The following is a 21001-nucleotide window of genomic DNA, read 5'->3' as shown; positions in this document are numbered from 1 at the left end:
CCGTACAATTTTTTACATTTTTCAAATTTCCCCAAACAGTCCCCACCCGTGCCACTCATGTGGCCCCCTGTCGTGGGATACCTTCCCTTAATTTAATTTTTAATTTTTAATTTGAGGGGCGTCTCCACCATACCGTGCCCCCCATGTCCAGCAGCGGAGAAGGGTCTCGACCTGAAACATCACCCATTCGTTCTCTCCAGAGATGCTGCCTGCCCCACTGAGTTACTCACACCTTACAGCAGGGGTGGGCAACCTTGTTCTGCATAGGGGCTGGGACGCATGTCTGTGAGCGGATGGCGGGCCGCATCTATCACGTGTTCACATGGATCCCCCCCCGGATGGCAGGCATCAAATCACGTGTTCGCAGAAGGTGGACAAAAATGCTGGAGATACTCAGCGGGTGAAACAATCATTGCATGTCTCACCCGCTGAGTTTCTCCAGCATTAATATCCACCTTCGATTTTTGCAGCATCTGCAGTTCTTTCTTAAACGTGTTCACAGAAGGTGCGGGGCCCGTGCTGGCGGTATTGCGCAGGATGCGGTACCGCCAGAGCTCGGCGCTCGGGGCGGGCGCACGGCGGGCCGTATGATTACGGGTTACGGGCAGCATTCGGCCCGGGGGCCGGAGGTTGCCGACCCCTGCCTTACAGCTATGTCCTCTCCCGCTTGATATTCCCATCCCGGAAGAAAAAGGCTCTGACTGTCGACCCTATCTGAGCCTCTCATCACTTTGGTAGATTTTGTTTTTAATGTTTTTGTTGAATTTTCATTGAGAAACCGTAAAGGCGAAGCAATTAAAGTAGAACAAAGTGGTCAAGAATAAGACAGCTGACCTTTGGAGAAGACAGCGCTACCTGATGCCAGACCATGACTAACAAGACTGTATGGGAGCAAGGAATAAACAGACCAATCTTACTCACAGCAGCACCACAGATATGTCAACGCAGCACTCTGTAAAAGCCATAATGAAGACCAACAAAAAGTTCAGTGTATATATATTAAAAAACAGACAAACAAAGAGACAATAGTCGTGCAAAGTCAAAAATATCGTCCCCAAGATTATAGAGTTTGGAGCCTATTTGAGTTTGAATTGTTTAGAAACATAGAAATTAGGTGCAGGAGTAGGCCATTCGGCCCTTCGAGCCTGCACCGCCATTCAATATGATCATGGCTGATCATCCAACTCAGTATCACATACCTGCCTTCTCTCCATACCCTCTGATCCCTTTAGCCACAAGGGCCACATCTAACTCCCTCTTAAATATAGCAAATGAACTGGCCTCGACTACCCTCTGTGGCAGAGAGTTCCAGAGATTCACCACTCTCTGTGTGAAAAATGTTCTTCTCATCTCAGTTTTAAAGGATTTCCCCCTTATCCTTAAGCTGTGACCCCTTGTCCTGGACTTCCCCAACATCGGGAACAATCTTCCTGCATCTAGCCTGTCCAACCCCTTAAGAATTTTGTAAGTTTCTATAAGATCCCCTCTCAATCTCCTAAATTCTAGAGAGTATAAACCAAGTCTATCCAGTCTTTCTTCATAAGACAGTCCTGACATCCCAGGAATCAGTCTGGTGAACCGTCTCTGCACTCCCTCTATGGCCTGATGGCTGTCAGGAAGAAACTGTTCCTGAACCTGGACGTAACGTTTCAGGCTCCTGTTCCTTCTTCCCGATGGCAGGGGTGAGAGGAGTAAGTGGCTAGAGTGGTGCGGGTCTCTGATGATGCTGGCTGCCTTTTTGAGGCAGTGACTCCTGTAGATCCCTTTGATGGTGGGGATGTCACACCCCGTGATGGACCGGGCAGTGATCTCCGCTTTGTGCATTCTCCTTCATTCCTGGGCGTTCGAGTTGCTGATCGGAGCCGCGATGCAACCAGTCGACATGTACTCTACTGTGCACCATTGGTGGGATTGAGCCTGGGTCACTGGAGCTATGAGGCAGCAGCTCTGCTGACTGGGCCGATGTACTGCCCCGCACCACCGTGCCACCTAGAGTTGCCAACCGTCCCGTATTAATCGGGACATCCCGTATATTGGGCTAAATTGGTTTGACCCGTACGGGACCGCCCTTGTCCCGTATTTGACCGCTACTACTCGGGGCGAGGGAACAGTCTGGTCGGAGGGCCGCGTCCGGGCCCCGCCTCGCCCGACCCGACGTAGTGCAGCCCATGGAGTGCAGCAGCAGCAGCAGCAGCCTCGCCCGTGGCCCCGTCGGTCGGCAGCCCGGCCAGCTGTCCGACCTTCGGACCTTCGCTTACCGCCGACACCACCACCATCGGTTCACGAGTTGGATGGGGCGCCGGACTTTGCGTGCAGCAGAACACAAAGCCCAACCGGCCGGCCAGCTGAGGAGTTTTGTCCCGGGCTGCGTGACATTGTGCTGTGCACCCTGCTGAGTTACTCCAGCATTTTGTGTTTAAACCAGCGTCTGCAGTTCCTTCCTACACACAACATCCTTCCATTTTCCAAGAGGGGATCTTATTGAAACATATTATTAAGGGTTCGGACACGCTAGAGGCAGGAAACATGTTCCCGATGTTGGGGGAGTCCAGAACCAGGGGCCACACAGTTTAAGAATAAGGGGTAAGCCATTTAGAACTGAGACGAGGAAACACTTTTTCACACAGAGAGTGGTGAGTCTGTGGAATTCTCTGCCTCAGAGGGCGGTGGAGGCCGGTTCTCTGGATACTTTCAAGAGAGAGTTAGATAGGGCTCTTAACGATAGCGGAGACATGGGATATGGGGAGAAGGCAGGAACGGGGTACTGATTGGGGATGATCAGCCATGATCACATTGAATGGCAGTGCTGGGTCGAAGGGCCGAATGGCCTACTCCTGCACCTGTTGTCTATTGTTTATAATATCTTTCCATTTTCTACCCAGCTGGACGCAAGCAGGAATGAAGAGGAGGTGTTTTACGATTTATCGGTGGCAGTGGATAACAAACTGTTCCCCAGCAAGGAGCCAGCGGCAGGTAGGATCAACGTGCTGGTGGTCTATGTCAGTGTTGCTACTCTTTAGTGGCAGGAGCAAGAAGTGAAGGCGGCCTTTGAGAAACACCTGGCACTGTTTGAGAGTAAAACACAAATTTCCGGAGGAACTCAGTGGGTCACAGAGCCATGCCACACGGAAACAGGCCCTTCGGCCCAACTTGGCCCTGCCGACCAAGACGCTCCATCTACGCCGGTCCCACCTGACCGCGTTTGCCACACATCCCCTCGATACCTTCCCCATCCCTGTACCTGTCCAAATGCTTTTTAAAAATATTGTGATAATATCTTCGATCTGAAGAATCTGAAATGTCATCTGTCCACTTCCCCTCCACAGATGCTGCTCGACTTGCTGAGTAATTAACCTCCAGCTGTTTGTTTCTACTCAAGATTCCAGCATCCGCACTCTTGTGCCTCTGTCTCTTAGAGATGTTGTTTATTAATAAATTATCTTCTGGGAGTTCATGAAAATAGCTGTTTTCTCCTAGACAATAGGTGCAGGAGTAGGCCATTCGGCCCTTCGAGCCTAGCACTGCCATTCATTGTGATCATGGCTGATCATCCCCAATCAACAACCCGTGCCTGCCTTCTCCCCATATCCCTTGACTCCACCAGCCCCTAGAGCTCTATCTAACTCTCTCTTAAACCCATCCAGTGACTTGGCCTCCACTGCCCTCTGTGGCAGGGAATTCCACAAATTCACAATTCTCTGGGTGAAAACGTTTTTTCTCACCTCAGTCTTAAATGGCCTCCCCTTTATTCTAAGACTGTGTGCCCTGCTTCTGGACTCGCCTGCCTTCTCCCCATATCCCCTGACTCCGCTATCTTTAAGAGCCCTATTTAGCTCTATCTTGAAAGTATCCAGAGAACCGGCCTCCACCGCCCCGTGAGGCAGAGAATTCCACAGACTCCCAACTTTCTGTGTGAAAAAGTGTTTCCTCGTCTCCGTTCTAAATGGCTTACTCCTTATTCTTAAACTGTGGCCCCTGGTGTGGGCAACTTGGGCCAAAGGGCCTCTTTCCACACTGAGAGTCTATGACCCTGACTGGCAGCAAGAAGCAGCTGTTTCCTTGTTCTTACATCTTCTCCTTGCTTTCTGGAATGTTCCTTCCCCTGCTGCACCAGGCCCCAGCGAACTGGATCTCAGTTTCCTGCTGGATTCCACTGAGGAGTTGGACGTCGAGACAGAGACTGAAGATCAGGTAAACTAACGTCCGGTTGTGTTTCTCCTCCCTGCCCCCCCCCCCCCCCCCCCCCCCCCCCCCCCCCCCCCCCCCCCCCCTGATTGTGGAGCCTGTGACTGGTGAAACTGAGGGCCAAGGATACAGTACGGTTCCTGGATTGAGTGGATGTGGAGAGGATGTCTCCACTAGTGGGAGAGTCTAAGGCCGGAGGCTATAGCATCAGTATTAAAGGCAGCTCCTTTAGGAAGGAAGGTAGATAAAAATGCTGGAGAAACACAGCGGGTGAGGCGGCATCTATGGAGCGAAGGAAATAGGTGACGTTTCGGGTCGAGACCCTTCAAGGGGAAGTAGTTCCAAATTGTTCCAAAGAGAGGAAGTAGTTGAGGCAGGTACTATCTCACCGCATAAGAACCATTCAGACAGGTACATAGATAGAGGATAGGTTTCGAGGGTTATGGGCAGGCAGGACCAGTGTAGATGTTCGTTGGTGTGGGCATGTAGGGCCGAAGGGCCTGTTTATATGCTGTATGGTTTTATGACCCCTAATTTGAGGAAGGACATTCTTGCTATTGGGGGAGTGCAGCGTAGGTTTACAAGGTTCATTCCCGGGGTGGCAGGACTGTCATATGCTGAGAGAATGGAGCGGCTGGGCTTGTACACTCTGGAATTTAGAAGGATGAGAGGAGATCTCATTGAAACATATAAAATTATTAAAGGATTGGACACGCTAGAGGCAGGAAACGTGTTCCCGATGTTGGGGGAGTCCAGAACCAGGTGCCACACACAGTTTAAGAATAAGGGGTGAGCCATTTAGAACGGAGACGAGGAAACACTTTTCACACAGAGAGTGGTGAGTCTGTGGAATTCTCTGACTCAGAGGGAGGTGGAGGCCGGTTCTTTGGATACTTTCAAGAGAGAGCTAGATAGGGCTCTGAAAGATAGTGGAGTCAGGGGATATGGGGAGAAGGCAGGAACGGGGTACTGATTGGGGATGATCAGCCATGACGGGCCGAATCGCCTACTCCTGCACCTATTGTCTATTGTCTGTGACTGACCCTAAGACCCAATGCCATGGGGGTTGTGCACTGCCTTAAGCAACCAGTTTTACTTTCAACTTGCTCTATCTCTGGCCAACACACAACCCCCCCTCCCCCCCCCCCCCCCCCCCCCACCCCCCCCCCCCACCTCCCAACCCAACAGAATGCCCAAACGTCTGATAGATCGCAATCTCCTCGTGGCTTTTGTGCCGTGACAAATAACTGCAGCCGTTTGCCTTTTATACATGACAAATCATGTAGAGAGTGGATGAGGAGAGGGTGTTTCCACTCGTGGGAGAGTCTAGGACCAGAGGCCGTACCCTCAGAATAAAAGGACGTGCCTGTAGAAAGATGAGAATGAATGTGTTGTCAGTGAGCAGGTGGTGAATCTGTGGGAAATCTTGGAGGCCAAGTCAATGAACATTTTTTAAGGCAGAGATGGATAGATTCTTGATTAGTACGGGTGTCGGGTGTTACGGGGAGAAGGCAGGGGAGAGATAGATCAACCATGTTTGAATGGCGGGGTAGACTTGATGGGCTGAATGGCCTAATGAACTTCTGAACATAACCCAAACCTGCCTTGCTCCACATCAAAGTTCAGCTCTGCAATCCTGTAACTATCCACAGTGTCTCCTGCACGTGGTTTTACTGTGAGTCTCAGACCGCAGGCTGTTGCGGCACGACTTGCATGAATGGCTGCCCAGCTGTGTGACCCAAGATCCCTGTCTCACCAGAGTGCCTTTGACAAGATTTGTCCATTCAACTTTGTCTTTCATCAGGGAAACGACGAGGCCACAGCACCAGCAGACGGCAAAACTGAAGGTTGGTACAGAAGCTCGAGATGTTTAGTTTAGTTTAGAGATACGGCGCGGAAACAGGCCCACCGACTGTGCACCGCCCTGCGATCCCCACAAACACTAACTAGCAATCATCTACACTTTCATTGATCTCAATTCCCTTTGTCCTTTTTTTCACACCTTACACTTCCTTATCTCTGTATCTCCCTCTCCCCTGACATCAGTCTGACCCAATACGTCACCCATTCCTTCTCTCCAGAGATGCTGCCTGTCCCGCTGAGTTACTCCAGCAATTCTTCCAGTGTCTATCTTCGGTTTAAACCAGCATCTGCAGTTCTTTCCTAACACTATCCCACACATACACACACCCACACACCCACACACACACCCACAAACATTAGGGACAACACCAAGCCAATTAACCTACAAACCGTCACCTCTTTGGGAGTGTGGGAGGAAACCGAAGATCTCGGAGAAACCCCACGCAGGTCACGGGGAGAACGTACAAACAAACCCCGTACAGACAGCGCCCATGGTCGGGATCGAACCCGGATCTCCGTCGCTGTGAGGCAGTGACTCTACCTCTGTGCCACACTAATCCTAGGGGAAGAGCTGTGAGAAGGAACTGCAGATGCTGGTTTACATGGAAGATAGACAGGAAGGTACAGTTGTTAGAGGTTATGGAGGGAAGGCAGGAGAATGGGGTTGAGAGGGAGAGATAGATCAGCCATGATTGAATGGCGGAGTAGACTCGATGGGACAAATGGCCGAATTCTACTCCTGTTCATTATGACCTTATAGATGCTGGGGTAACACAGCGGGTCAGGCAGCATCTCTGGAGAGAAGGAATGGGTGGCGTTTCGGGTCGAGACCCAACTTTGATCATCGTTGCTGGTGTTGCTTTGACCTTTAGCTTACCTTTCATTAATTTGCCCTTTGTACCTCTTCATATCTGTGTGTCTCCCTCTCCCCTGACATCAGTCTGAAGAAGGGTCTCGACCTGAAACGTCACCCATTCCTTCTCTCCAGAGATGCTGCCTGACCCGCTGAGTTACTCCAGCGTTCTGCGTCTGTCTTTCAGGGGGCCAAAAAGCGTCGGGAAAGGAGTCGTGAAAGTAAAGTCGGAGGGAAGGATATATGAGTAAGGGGATGGACCTGGGGGGGGGGGGGGGGAGGGGGGTGAAAGTTATTTAGTTTGGAGTGAGGAGGTGAGGAGGGGGCTGTGGACCCCCAGCAGGACCAAAAAGGGCGGATGAGCTCCCAGCGAGCCAACGGCCATCCACACTTCAGTAGAAGTTGCGATAATTCCCGATATTTTGGACCTTTAAATCTCCACGGCAAATGTCTGCTAAGCACTTCCGCTGTTTTTCCACCTTCAGTTCCCTCTTGTAATTACCTTACTTTCTATCTTTTTTTTTGCCTGAAAATTGAGGTCGCTGTGCTTCACGGTCCCCCCGACTAGCACAGAAAATTTCAGCTCACAAATCGTCCGTTTTCCATGTTTTTAACGGGTGTGAAAGTGCGTGTTTCCCCATTTACTAACATGTACCGAAGTGACATATGTCCTCCAGTTAAATTTTTCGGTCACGTGAGGGGGGGATCTACGCTCATTTTAACTTTGGTGAAATCACCCTATACTTCCAGCGGCGTTAGTCCGCAGGAACTGGAGGACGGAGACGTGTGGTGCGTCCGTCACCGTTCCCGTCGGGTACCAGCGCCACCGCGTCGCTAGCGTGCTCAACGACGATGAATGAATGAACGTATCGAGGTACGGTGAACGGCTTTGTTGCCGTGTGCTGTCGCTGTAACGTGACAACTCTGTCCTCTAAACCAGACCTTTACTTCTCTTGCAGAGGACTGGGAGACCAGGCCGACCATCTTCGTTGTCGGTGAGCAAGTGTGTAGAGCAGGGCGGACAGTCGCTCCCCTTTCCCCACCCGCCTGCCATCACCTCAGGAGCCAGAGACTCCGCCAACAGTGTGTGGGGCATCCGCAGTGGGGAGGCCGTCAACTCTTGGCGTAGTTTTAGTTTCGAGATACAGCCGTGATAAAGGATCTCCAGCCCACCGCACCACGCCAACCTTCTGTTATCCCAGTATTGCATCAATAGGCAATAGACAATGGGTGCAGGAGTAGGCCATTCGGCCCTTCGAGCCAGCACCGCCATTCACTGTGACCATGACCACCCTACGTGGAATTCTCTGCCACAGAAGGCAGTGGAGGCCAATTCACTGGATGCATTCAAGAGAGAGTTGGACCCAGCTCTTCGGGCTAACGGAACCAGGGGATATGGGGTGGAATAAAAGCAGGAACGGGGTACAGATTCTATTATTTACCCACTTGTGGCGGTTTACAGAAGTTAATTAACCTACAAACCTGTTCGCCTTTGGAGGAAACCGGAGATCCTGGAGAAAAACCACGCGGGTCACGGGGAGAACATAGAAAATAGGTGCTGGAGTAGGCCATTCGGCCCTTCGAACCAGCACCGCCATTCAATATGGCTGATCATCTAAAATCAGTACCCTGTGCCTGCTTTCTCCTTGTATCCCCTGATTCCGTTAGCCCTAAGAGCTATATCTAGCCGCGTGAACGTGGTCAGTAACGAACCCGGGCCGCTGGCGTGGTATGGCAGCAACGCTAGCACCGCGTCATTGTGCTACCCTGCACGGGGAAACTTGCCTCTCCAACGAGCCTGATCAAACCGAGGAAAGGTAACGTTTAAGAGACATTTGGACAGGTAGTTGGAGGGGAAAGGTTTAGAGGGCCATGGGCCAAACGCAGGCAGGTGAGTGGATGGGACATGTTGGCCAGTGTGGGCAAGTTGGGCCAAAGGGCCTGTTTCTATGCTGCATGACTCTGTGACTCTGAAATATGTAGCTTCCCTCTTTCCAAGAGAATGACAATAGTGACACTGCATGAGAGTGACACTGCACAGAGTTGACGTGGAAAAACCGAGTTGACGTGGAAAAGCTTTTCCCACTGAGAGGAGGGAAGATTCAAACAAGGGGACATGACATGACGAATTAAGGGACTGAAGTTTAGGGGTAACATGAGGGGGAACTTCTTTACTCAGAGAGTGGTAGCTGTGTGGAATGAGCTTCCAGTGAAGGTGGTGGAGGCAGGTAACATTTTTATCATTTAAAAATAAATTGGATAGTTATATGGATGGGAAGGGAATGGAGGGTTATGGTCTGAGCGCAGGTATATGGGACTAGGGGAGATTATGTGTTCGGCACGGACTAGAAGGGTCGAGATGGCCTGTTTCCGTGCTGTAATTGTTATACTGGAAATATGGTTATCTTTCCAAGAGAATGACAATAGACAATAGGTGCAGGAGTAGGCCATTCGGCCCTTCGAGCCAGCACCCGCATTCCAATGTGATCATGGCTGATCATCCCCAATCAGTACCCCGTTCCTGCCTTCTCCCCATATCCCCTGACTCCGCTATCTTTAAGAACCCTATCTAGCTCTCTCTTGAAAGTATCCAGAGAACCGGCCTCCACCGCCCTCTGAGGCAGAGAATTCCACAGACTCACCACTCTCTGTGAGAAAAAGTGCTTCCTCGTCTCCGTTCTAAATGGCTTATTCCTTATTTCTTGAACTGTGGCCCCTGGTTCTGGACTCCCCGAACATCGATGAACATGTTTCCTGCCTCTAGCCTGTCCAAACCCTTAATAATCTTATATGCTTCAATAAGATCCCCTCTCATTCTCGTGGGCTTGCATGAGCGCACAACGAACACGGGATCATGTGGCTTCTAAGACACGAGCGTTTGTAACGCTTCCATCAGTCACACTGCACGACAACAGACCATGAACATCCATCATTGAATCACCTAATGTCCACAGTTCCATTGTTCAGCCTGGCTGCTCTCGTGTAGAACAGCGACTGTGTAGACCTTTGTTCTGTTGATGAACGAGATTGTTCAACGTGGACCAACTGATGGCGTTTTATTTGGTCGACAGGCCTTCCCTCCCCGAATTTTTAAAACAAGTTGGCAATCATTCAAGGAATGCCTTCACTTGTCGGCTGAGGTATATTATTGCCCTGTGTACCGAGGTACTGAGTGAAAAGCCTTGTTTTACATGTTTTCCAAAGATCAATAAACCAGTCAATAAACTAAACTTAACTTATCTAGAATATAGACACACAAACTGGAGTAACTCAGCGGGGCAGGCAGCATCTCTGCAGAGAAGGAATAGGTGACGTTTCGGGTCGAGACCCTTCTTCGGACTGAGAAATTCAAATTGGAGGAACAGCACCTCATATTTTGCTTGGGCAGCTTACAACCCCATCGGTATGAACATGTCAACAAAATAGAGAGAGTACAGAGGAGATTTACTAGAATTTTGCCTGGGTTTCAGCAACTAAGTTACAGAGAAAGGTTGAACAAGTTAGGTCTTTATTCTCTGGAGCGCAGAAGGTTAAGGGGGGACTTGATAGAGGTCTTTAAAATGATGAGAGGGATAGACAGAGTTGACGTGGATAAGCTTTTTCCATTGAGAGTAGGGAAGATTCAAACAAGAGGACATGATTTGAGAATGAAGGGACAGAAGTTTAGCGGTAACATGAGGGGGAACTTCTTTACTCAGAGAGTGGTAGCTGTGTGGAATGAGCTTCCAGTGGAAGTGGTGGAGACAGGTTCGATTTTATCATTTAAAAATAAATTGGCTAGGTATATGGACGGGAAGGGAATGGAGGGTTATGGTCTGAGTGCAGGTAGATGGGACTAGGGGAGAATACGTGTTCGGCACGGACTTGTAGGGCTGAGATGGCCTGTTTCCGTGCTGTAATTGTTATATGGTTAACATTGACTTCTCTAACTTCAAGTAATCCTTGCTTTCCCTCTCTCTCCATCCCTCTCCCTTCCCAGTTCCCCGACCAGTCTGACTATCCCCCCCAGCTAATAGTCTGGTCTACATTTTCCTTGAGATTCATCTCATTTGATCTCTTCCACTTCCTTATCTATGTAACTCCCTCTCCCCCGATGCTCAGCCTGAGGAAGGGTCTCGACCCGAGACGTCGACTGGACCCGCTGAGTTACTCCAACACTTTGTGTCTATCTTTGCTGCCTGACCCGCTGAGTTACTCCCAACACTTTGTTTCCATCTACAACTTGGGGTGTCTCAATACGTGACAAATTCTGTTTTCTCTGTGTTCTCGTGAATTCTCGTTCTGGACCCCAAAAACGCCCCGTCAAGGTGATGCAAGCTCTGGGAGAGGAAGTCCGTGTGACAGAGTAGCAGCAGAATACGGCTTCACCCACCTGCGTGCGGACGACCTTGTACAGGGCATGACGGCTCTCGGAGACGCCAGCAGTCGGGGTGTTGGAGAAAGCGGGGAGCAGGAGCAACTGGTGCCTCGGGTGAGTGAACGTCTGCTAACTGAGTAACACATCAGTTCATAAGTGCTAGGAGCAGAATCAGGCCATTCGGCCCATCAAGTCTATTCCGCCATTCAATAATGGCTGATCTATCTTTCCTGCATTCTCCCCCCCCTTATCCCTAGATTCCGTTAGCCCCAAGAACTAAATCTATCTCTCATAGAGCCATATACAGTGTGGGAACAGGCCCTTCAGCCCAACTTGCCCACACCGGCCAACATGTCCCAGCTACACTACTCCCGTCTTGTCCATATCCCTCCAAACCTGTCAGAGAAACATAGATGCATGAATAGGCCATTCGGCCCTTTGAGCCTGCACCGCCATTCAATATGATCATGGCTGATCATCCAACTCAGTATCCTGTACCTGCCTTCTCTCCATACCCCCTGATCCCTTTATCCACAAGGGCCACATCTAACTCCCTCTTAAATATAGCCAATGAACTGGCCTCAACCACCTTCTGTGGCAGAGAATTCCACAGATTCACCACTCTCTGTGTGAAAAATGTTTTTCTCATCTTGGTCCTAAAAGACTTCCCCTTATCCTTAAACTGTGACCCCTTGTCCTGGACTTCCCCAACATCGGGAACAATCTTCCTGCATCTAGCCTGTCCAACCCCTTAAGAATGTTGTAAGTTTCTATAAGATCCCCCCTCAATCTTCTAAATTCTAGCGAGTACAAGCCGAGTCTATCCAGTCTTTCTTCATTTGAAAGTCCTGCCTGGATAGACTCGGCTTGTCCTACCCACCCTCTCTCTTGTAAACATCCAGTGAATTGGCCTCCACTGCCTTCTGTGGCAGAGAATTCCACAGAATCACAACTCCCTGGGTGGAGCCTGAGTGAAGTGTAGACTGGCTGTCAGGGTTCAGTTGATTGAGGAGCAAATCACAGTGAGATTGTGCTTCAGGCTGCCCTCTCTAAATGGGTTTAAAATTACATTGCTCTCACTCTGGACTCAATCTGTGAGACTAATCGAACACTGAAGCTCGGAGAGGTCTGTGTCTCCCCAATCATAAAGCTGCCACATCGGGTAGTTAGGAAGCCTCTCAGCTTTAATTGGAAAAGGGTTGAAGGGGAATAGATTGAATAGGAATCTGAGGGGCAGCTTTGTCGCACACACAGAGGGGTAGTGGGTGTATGGAACGAGCAGCCAGAGAAGGTAGTTGAGGCTGGGACTATCCCAACGTTTCAAAGAGAGTCAAGGGCCTGGCCCACTTGGTGATTTTTTTCGGAGATTGCCGGCGTCATATCGGTGTCGCCAAAAGATGTTGAACATTTCAAAATCCAGCGGCGACAAAAAAAAAACGTTGTGACACTTGAATAAACACCGTGCGTCGATGCGTCGTCTCGTCTCGCCGCGTCACGTCACGCTGCAAATTTTTCGGTGACTTGATACGTCACCAAAAAAAATCGCCGTGGGACCGGCGCTTGAGAAAGAAAGTCGAGAGAGTTTTATTGTCATGTGTCCCAGATACGACAAAGACATACTTGCTTTGCTGCAGCACGACAGAATATAGTAAACATTGTATATAATGGGAGGAAAAAAAAATTCAGTGTGTATATACACACATGCGCAGATACTCAATAAATAAACAAATATTGTGCAATAATAATAATAGTCTCGTGTAGTTCAGAGCTTATTTGTTGTCGTGTTTAATAGCCTGATGGGCTGTGGGGAAGTAGCTGTTCCTGAACCTGGACATTGCAGATTTCAGGCTCCTGTACCTTCTTCCCGATGGCAACGGTGAGATGAGTGTGTGGCCAGGATGGTGTGGGTCTTTGATGATGTTGGCTGCCTTTTTGAGGCAGCCACTTCGATAGATCCCTTCTATGGTGGGGAGGTCAGAGCCGGTGATGGACTGGGCAGTGGTCACAACTTTCTGCAGTCTTTTCCGCTCCTGGACGTTCACGTTGACGAGGTACACGGATAGGACAGGTTTGGGGGGATACGGGCCAAACGCGGGCAGGCGGGACGAGTGTAGCTGGGGCATGGGGAAGTTGGGCCTGTTTTCCACACTGTATAACTCTATGAGTACATGACTCTACAACAAAGGCAAGGAGGTTGTGGACAGCTGGTATAGCCATCACCTGTAGTCAGGATCGAACCTGGGTCCCTGTGCAGCGAGGCAGCAACTCTACTGCTGAATCAGGTACTTTGGGTTGAAAACAAGGTCAGGCTTGGCCACTGGTCCTGTGGCAATATATACATTGAGATGACCAAGAAGTGCTGCAGCAACTCAGCGGGACAGGCAGCTTCTCTGGAGAGAAGGAATGGGTGACGTTTCACGTCGAGACCCTTCCTCAGACTGAGGGTCAGGGGAGTCGGAAACGATTGAGAGAGAGAGTAGTGACAATGAGCAGTGGGTAACACAGGATAAATCTTTCCATCTGCAGACAGTGAATTGCCATGGAGTTGCTCCTGTGATCGATCACAATGACTGATTTATATTCCTCTTGGCCTGCAGAGTCTCAAGGACAGCATCATTTGTGGAATGGACGCCAAAGGATTCATCATAGATGGCTACCCTTGGGCAGTGGAGCAGGCCGTTGAATTTGAGAGGAAGGTGAGCTTGTCTAACTCTGGGGCTGCCTTTCAGCGCCAGAGCCCCGGGTTCAATCCTGACCACGGGTGCTTGTCTGTGCAGAGTTTGTACCTTCTCCCCGTGACCTGTGTCGACTTTCTCCGGGTGTTTAGGTCTCTTCCCACATTCCAAAGACGTACGGGTTTGCAGGTTACGAGTTTAAGAATAAGGGGCAAGCCATTTAGAACGAAGACGAGGAAACATTTTTTCTCACAGAGAGTGGTGAGTCTGTGGAATTCTCTGCCTCAAAGGGTGGTGGAGGCCGGTTCTCTGGATGCTTTCAAGAGAGAGCTAGATAGGGCTCTTAAAAATAGCGGAGTCAGGGGATATGGGGAGAAGGCAGGAACGGGGTACTGATTGGGGATGATCAGCCATGATTACATTGAATGGCGGAGCTGTCTCGAAGGGCTGAATGGCCTACTCCTGCACCTATTGTCTATTGTCTAATTGTGTTCGGTAAAAAATTGTAAATTGTCCCCAGTGTGTGGGACAGAGTTGGTGTACAGTGGGGGGGGGGTCGCTGGTAGACAAAAATGCTGGAGAAACTCAGCAGGTGAGGCAGCATCTATGGAGCGAAGGAATAGGTGACGTTTCGGGTCGAGACCCTTCTTCAAACTTCTTCAGTACAGGGATCGCTGGTCGGCGCGGACTCTGTGGGCTGAAGGGCCTGTTTCCACGCTGTATCTCTAAACTATACTAAACTAGAATCTCAGAGCACACAGCGCTGGTGAAGTACTACCCAAACTGCAGCCAGCCCTGCCTCATACCTCCACCCTTGTGGCCCTGACATCACCACCCTGACATCCCTACCACAGTGGTCACACTTCAAAAACATCTCTGAAGTCGCAGCGGCCTTGAGAGCAAGACTCGGGCCATGAAAGATGCTTTGCCTTGGAGGGGAGGATGCTCCTCAAACTGCGGGGCATCCTGGACAATACAGCTCACCCCCTCCATGACACACACTGGTCAACCTGAGGAGCACCTTCAGCAACAGACTGGTTCCACCAAGATGCAGCACAGAACGCCACAGGAGATCCTTCTTCCCCGTGGCTATCAAACTGTACAACTCCTCCCCCTTTAGCATTGGGGTAGACTGAGACTGAGACTGACTCCCCTCCCCCCTCCACAATCTTTGCACATCCCCAATCCTTCCCACTCGTCACTTTAATTTTATGTATTGTGTATGTTGTATTTTATGACTGTTGGCGATCAATTTCCCTCCTGGGATCAATAAAGTTGTATCGTATTGTATCGTATCGGTTTGCTCCCACGCCACAAAGATGTGCAGGTTTGTAGGCAGATGTGGCTTCATTGTAAATTGTGCCTGGCGCCCAGGACAGTACCAGTGCACGGGGCGATCGCCGGGCAGTGTGGACTCGGTCGGTTCAATACCCAGTATCTCTGACAACTCAGCAAGTCAGGCAGCATCTGTGGAGGCCACAGAGAGGCAACGTTTCGGGGTCAAGACCCTTCTTTAGACTGATTGTAAGCGGGGGGGGGGGGGGGGGGGGGGGGGGGGGGGGGGGGAGGGAAGAGAGGTGGGAGAGGGCCAAAAGCCTGGAAAGTGATAGGTGGGAGATAGACACAAAAAGCTGGAGTCACTCAGCGGGTCAGGCAGCATCTCTGGAGAGAAGGAATAGGTGCTGTTTCTGCTGGAGACCCCTCAAATCTCTGTTAGAAGGGGGGGGGGGGGGGGGGGTTAATTGGCAGATGGGTGGAGTAAGTGACATTTGGTAAAGATGAAAAGGAGACTAAAGGATGTCAGATAAAGCCAGTGAGAGGGGTATAGAGGGGATAGAGGGGGGGTATAGAGGGGGGGGGGGCGGTGTAGAGGGGAGGGGATAGTGGGTGAAATGCGTGTGTTATGGGGTTTGGCAGGGCCCAGGGAAGAGAGAGGGGGCTGTCGTAAGGGGGGGGGGGGGGGGGGGGGGGGGGGGGGGGGGGGGTGTGAAACAATGAAGGACCTGACATAGTGTTTAAGAGGGAACTGCAGATGCTGGAGAATCGAAGGTTACACAAAAAAAAGCTGGAGAAACTCAGCGGGTGCAGCAGCATCTATGAAGCGAAGGAAATAGGCAACGTTTCGAGACGAAACGTTGCCTATTTCCTTCGCTCCATAAACGCTGCTGCACCCGCTGAGTTTCTCCAGCTTTTTTGTGTAACCAACGACCTGACATAGCTGGGTCGCCGTGAGGTGGAGAGGCGGGGAGAACCAGGGAGGGCCTGGCGTGGGATACTTTGTGACGCTGTTGGTGACCGCCATGTGGCGACTCTTTCCAAAACGACGGGGGCGTGTGGGAATCGCCATGAAGGAGGGGGGGGGGGGGGGGGGGGGGGGGTGGATTTGTATCTTAGTAAGCGCCCTTTATGTGGTGACTGTGTGCATACCATGGCAAGTTATACAAGCAAAGGATTTCACTGTAGCTTCTCACACGTGAGTATACATTCTATTATACTCTAGCCTTCTACATGTGACAATTACATGTCATTCATTTAACCTAAAGAGGTTATAACCTATCGCTTGTAATTGGAGAATGACGCCGTTGGGTAAAGAGTTGGCCGTAATTGTTCTCCTCAGATAGTTCGGCCCAGCCTAGTGCTGCAGATGAGTGGCTCCATGGACAACACACACCAGGGGCCACTGAACACAACCCGAGCGAGTGGCCGCACTGGTGTTGGAGGAGACCGGTTAGATACCGAGTGTAGCGAGGCCTACCAGAGCGTGGATCTGGCCGTCCTGGAGAAGTACCGCATGGAGAACACCATCCACAAGGTGGGTCGAGGAGAAAGCTCACCAGATGCAGGGAGCAAAATTAGGCCATTCGGCCCATCGAGTCTACTCTGCCATTCAATAGTGTCTGATCTATCTCTCCCCCCCCCCCCTAACCCCTGACCCCTGAACTAATCAAGAATCTGTCAACTTCTGCCTTAAAAATATCTGTTGACTTGGCCTCCACAGCCGTCTGTGGCAATGAATTCTACAGATTCCACACTGGCAAAATAAATTCCTTCTCATCTAATTTCTAAAGGTACTGTACATCCTATGTTTCTGATGCTGTGGCCTCTGGTTCTAGACTCCCCCTAGACCAGGGGAAACATCCTGTCCACATCCACTCTATCCAGGCCTTTCATTATTTAGTTGGTTTCAACGAGGTTCCCCTACACATGAACTCCAGTAAACTCAGGCCCAGTGCCTTCAATCGCTCATCGTTTGTTAACCCACTCATTCCCAAGATCATTCTGGCCTGTTTTTTTTTGTGTGCGGAACCAAACCTAATCAAGTTTGTTAGATAAATTGAACCAGCTGCCGGAGGAGGGAGTCGAGGCTGGGACTATCGCAACATTTAAGAAACATTTGGACAGGCACATGGATGGGACAGGTTTTCGAGGGATATGGGCCAAACGCAGGCAGGTGGGACTAGTATAGATGGGTCATGTTGGTCGGTGTGGGCAAGTTGGGCCGAAGGGCCTGTTTCCGCGCTGTTTGACTCTACTATTTCGACCCACCTTGTACCCGATGTGCGGTACAAAACCACTCTCCGCCTGCATCAGATCCAGTTTCTGCCTCTTCAGCTTCTTCAGGCACAGCAACTCTTTGTATTCGGCCAAGTGGCGGCAGGAGGGTGGAATGCTTTCATCGTCCTGCAAGAAAACAGAGAATGTCAAATGAAGATACAAAATAATTGGGGGTGGAGAGGGGGGAAATCAACAGGTCAGAGTAAAGCAGAGCTAAGCATCCAAGTGGATGACCATTCACCTGAAGTACTTAAGGTATGTTATCTTAATGTATGGTATCTTAAGGGGTTGGACATGCTAGATGCAGGAAGATTGTTCCCGATGTTAGGGAAGTCCAGGACAAGGGGTCACAGCTTAAGGATAAGGAGGAAATCCTTTTAAACCGAGATGAGAAGAACGTTTTTCACACAGAGAGTGGTAAATCTCTGGAACTCTCTGCCACAGAGGGTAGTTGAGGCCAGTTCATTGGCTATATTTAAGAGGGAGTTAGATGTGGCCCTTGTGGCTAAGGGGATCAGGGGGTATGGAGAGAAGGCAGGTACGGGATACTGAGTTGGATGATCAGCCATGATCATATTGAATGGCGGTGCAGGCTCGAAGGGCCGAATGGCCTACTCCTGCACCTAATTTCTATGTTTCTACGTCTGAAGAAGGGTCTCCACCCGAAACGTCAGCCATTCCTTCTCTCCAGTGTCTGCTGCCTGTCCCACTGAGTTACTCCAGCTTTTTGTGTCTATCTAAGGCAGTTTGCACATGTTATCTGGAAAGGCCAGATCTGCCTTTTCCTTTCCAAGGAGGGAGAAGAGGGCAGACCTGTATTTAGTGGTAGGCAACAGTGCTGGAGAAACTCAGTGGGTGCAGCAGCATCTATGGAACAAAGGAAATAGACAACGTTTCGGGCTGAAACCCTTCTTCAGACTGATTTAGTTTAGTTCAGTTTAGGGATACAGCGTGGAAACAGGCCCTTCGGCCCTCCGAGTCCGCGCCAACCAGCGAACCCCAAACATTAACACAATCCTACGCACATTAGGGACAATTTTACAATCATACCAAGCTAATTAACCTACAAACCTGCACGTCTTTGGAGTGTGGGTGGAATCCGGAGATCCTGGAGAAAACCCACGCAGGTCACTGGGAGAACGTACAAACTCCGCACAGACAGCGCCCGTAGTCAGGATCGAACCCGGGTCTATGGCGCTGTAAGGCAGTAGCTCTCCACATACAGGGCGGCACTGTGGCGCAGCGGCAGAGTTGCTGCCTTACAGCGTCAGAGACCCGGGTTCGATCCTGACGACTGGGGCTGTCTGTACGGAGTTTGTACATTCTCCCCATGACCTGCGTGGGTTTTCCCCGGGTGCTCCGGTTTCCTCCGGCATTCCAACGATGGGATGTAGGTTAATTGGCTTCTGTAAAAATTGTAAAATTGTCCCTCGTGTGTAGTAAAATGCTAGTGTACGGGGATCGCTGGTCGGCGCGGACTTGACGGGCCGAAGGGCCTGTTTCCGCGCTGCATCTCTAAGCTAAATTCGGAGCCAAACCTACACGTTCTGACCAGAAGATGAGACTTCTTTGAATTGTGCCATGCGTACACAGCAGGACAAGACGAGCAACATGATGGGAAAGAGGAGACACGATGAGTGTGTCAATATTTGCTGAATCTCGAGGAGCTTGTGTCAAATTTGCAAGGAAGTACATCAGCTTTGTGCAGGGGAAGCAATTGCAAGGCTGAGACTGTGTCAATGTTTGCCCACTGCCCGCACTGCATGGTAAATCGCTGCTACAAAACGGAAGACTTTGCCAAAACATTCAAACGTACCTCCGCAGGTATTTCAAACATTATTGTATGCTCCTCTTGTTTGATTGTCAAAACGAAGAAATTCATAAGGGATTGGAGCAGAATTAGGCCACTCGGCCCGTCAAATCTCCTCCGCCCACCATGTAAATGTAAAGAAACGGTTGAAAAGTAAACCATTCATAAAGGGTCCAACGTATGTGTCACCAAACTCAAAGTGCTGGAGTAACTCAGTGGGTCAGGCAGCATCTGCGGAAGCAATGGACAGGCTATGTTTCGGGGTCGGGGCACTTCTTCATTCTTCTGCAGGACCGAACCAGGAGCAGCGAACAAGGTCTAGTCACCCTGAGCAGGCTCATCCCAGCTAGGACATAATACAAGAACAGGCCCATCGGCCCACAATGTCCATGCCGAACATGATGCCAAGACCATCCCTGATCTACCTGCACGTAATCCATAGCTCTCCATTCCCTGCATACGAATGAATGAATGAATACGTTTTTTGGCCAAGGATTCACATACAAGGAGTTTGCCTTGGTGCTCCGCCCACAAGTGACAACAATGACATACAGTGACAGTTAGGATTGACACATAAAACATTAATACTAAAACATTATAGGATTTGAGTATAGGAGCAGGGAGGTTCTATTGCAGTTGTAAAGGGTCTTGGTGAGACCACACCTGGAGTATTGCGTACAGTTTTGGTCTCCAAATCTGAGGAAGGTCATTATTGCCATAGAGGGAGTGCAGAGAAGGTTCACCAGACTGATACCTGGGATGTCAGGACTGTCTTATGAAGAAAGACTGGATAGACTGGTGGTTGATACTCTCTAGAACTTTAGGAGATTGAGAGGGGATCTGGGTTAGAAACTTACAAAATTCTTAAGGGGCTGGACAGGCTAGATGCAGGAAGATTGTTCCCGATGTTGGGGAAGTCCAGGACAAGGGGTCACAGCTTAAGGATAAGGGGGAAATCCTTTAAAACCGAGATGAGAAGAACTTTTTTTCACACAGAGTGGTGAATCTCTGGAACTCTCTGCCGCAGAGGGTAGTCGAGGCCACACAGTTCATTGGCTATATTTAAGAGGGAGTTAGATGTGGCCCTTGTGGCTAAGGGATCAGAGGGTATGAAGAGAAGGCAGGTACGGGATACTGAGTTGGATGATCAGCCATGATCATATTGAATAGCGGTGCAGGCTCGAAGGGCCGAATGGCCTACTCCTGCACCTAATTTCTATGTTTCTATTATTGATTAAACATGCGAATTAAATAAAATACCAGAGCAAAATATCCAGGCGCCTATCCAAAAGCCTCCTAAATACCACGGTCGTATCTGCCTCAGCCAGGAACTGTGGCAGTGTTCTTCCAGACAATCACCACCCTCTTTAAAGAAAGTAGCCTCGCATAGCTCCACTAAACGTTGCCCCCTCACTTTAAAGCTACGTCCTCTGGTGTTTGAACCACCCTGCAACTTTCCTGTATACTTTGTCCCTCTGGGTTAGCACATATGGCCAAGGAGCAGAGAGGGGGGTAAAGGTCAAAGGTCCACTAATCCCAGATTGAGAGCGCACTGGGATGGAACGCGGGTGAGAGGTGCAACACTGATAATATTTTGAGCCGTTTATTACCCTTCACTCTCCTGGCACGAGCAGGAAGAATGTCCCTTTGAACAAAGTAATCGGTGGGCCACAGACACTGACAGACGTTATTCCCCAGAAGGA

At 50.1% G+C, this 21001-nt stretch overlaps 2 protein-coding genes across 6 annotated transcripts in view; one reads left to right on the top strand and one right to left on the bottom strand.

The window, feature by feature from the left end:
• The window catches only part of ak5 (adenylate kinase 5), a 39040-nt gene extending 21899 nt beyond the window's left edge, over positions 1-17141 (top strand). The window contains exons 7-14 of the mRNA XM_055642470.1: positions 2883-2973; positions 4115-4191; positions 5990-6032; positions 7861-7896; positions 11209-11372; positions 13856-13954; positions 16551-16745; positions 17112-17141. Of these exons, the coding sequence (XP_055498445.1) occupies positions 2883-2973; positions 4115-4191; positions 5990-6032; positions 7861-7896; positions 11209-11372; positions 13856-13954; positions 16551-16745; positions 17112-17141 (735 nt within the window). The remainder of the gene's footprint in view (positions 1-2882; positions 2974-4114; positions 4192-5989; positions 6033-7860; positions 7897-11208; positions 11373-13855; positions 13955-16550; positions 16746-17111) is intronic.
• Positions 17142-17272: 131 nt separating this feature from the next.
• Positions 17273-21001, bottom strand: part of zzz3 (zinc finger, ZZ-type containing 3) — a 129464-nt gene continuing 125735 nt past the window's right edge. For all 5 annotated transcript variants that reach the window (XM_055641315.1, XM_055641313.1, XM_055641314.1 and 2 more), the window contains exon 10: positions 17273-17614. In XM_055641315.1, coding sequence (XP_055497290.1) covers positions 17405-17614 — 210 coding nt within the window. In that variant the 3' untranslated portion in view covers positions 17273-17404. The remainder of the gene's footprint in view (positions 17615-21001) is intronic.

The sequence above is a fragment of the Leucoraja erinacea genome, chromosome 10 (assembly GCF_028641065.1).
Source record: "Leucoraja erinacea ecotype New England chromosome 10, Leri_hhj_1, whole genome shotgun sequence".
NCBI classification, from domain to species: domain Eukaryota; kingdom Metazoa; phylum Chordata; class Chondrichthyes; order Rajiformes; family Rajidae; genus Leucoraja; species Leucoraja erinaceus.
The sequence above is the reverse complement of the archived record's forward strand: the minus strand, read 5'-3'. Positions and strand labels throughout refer to the sequence as shown.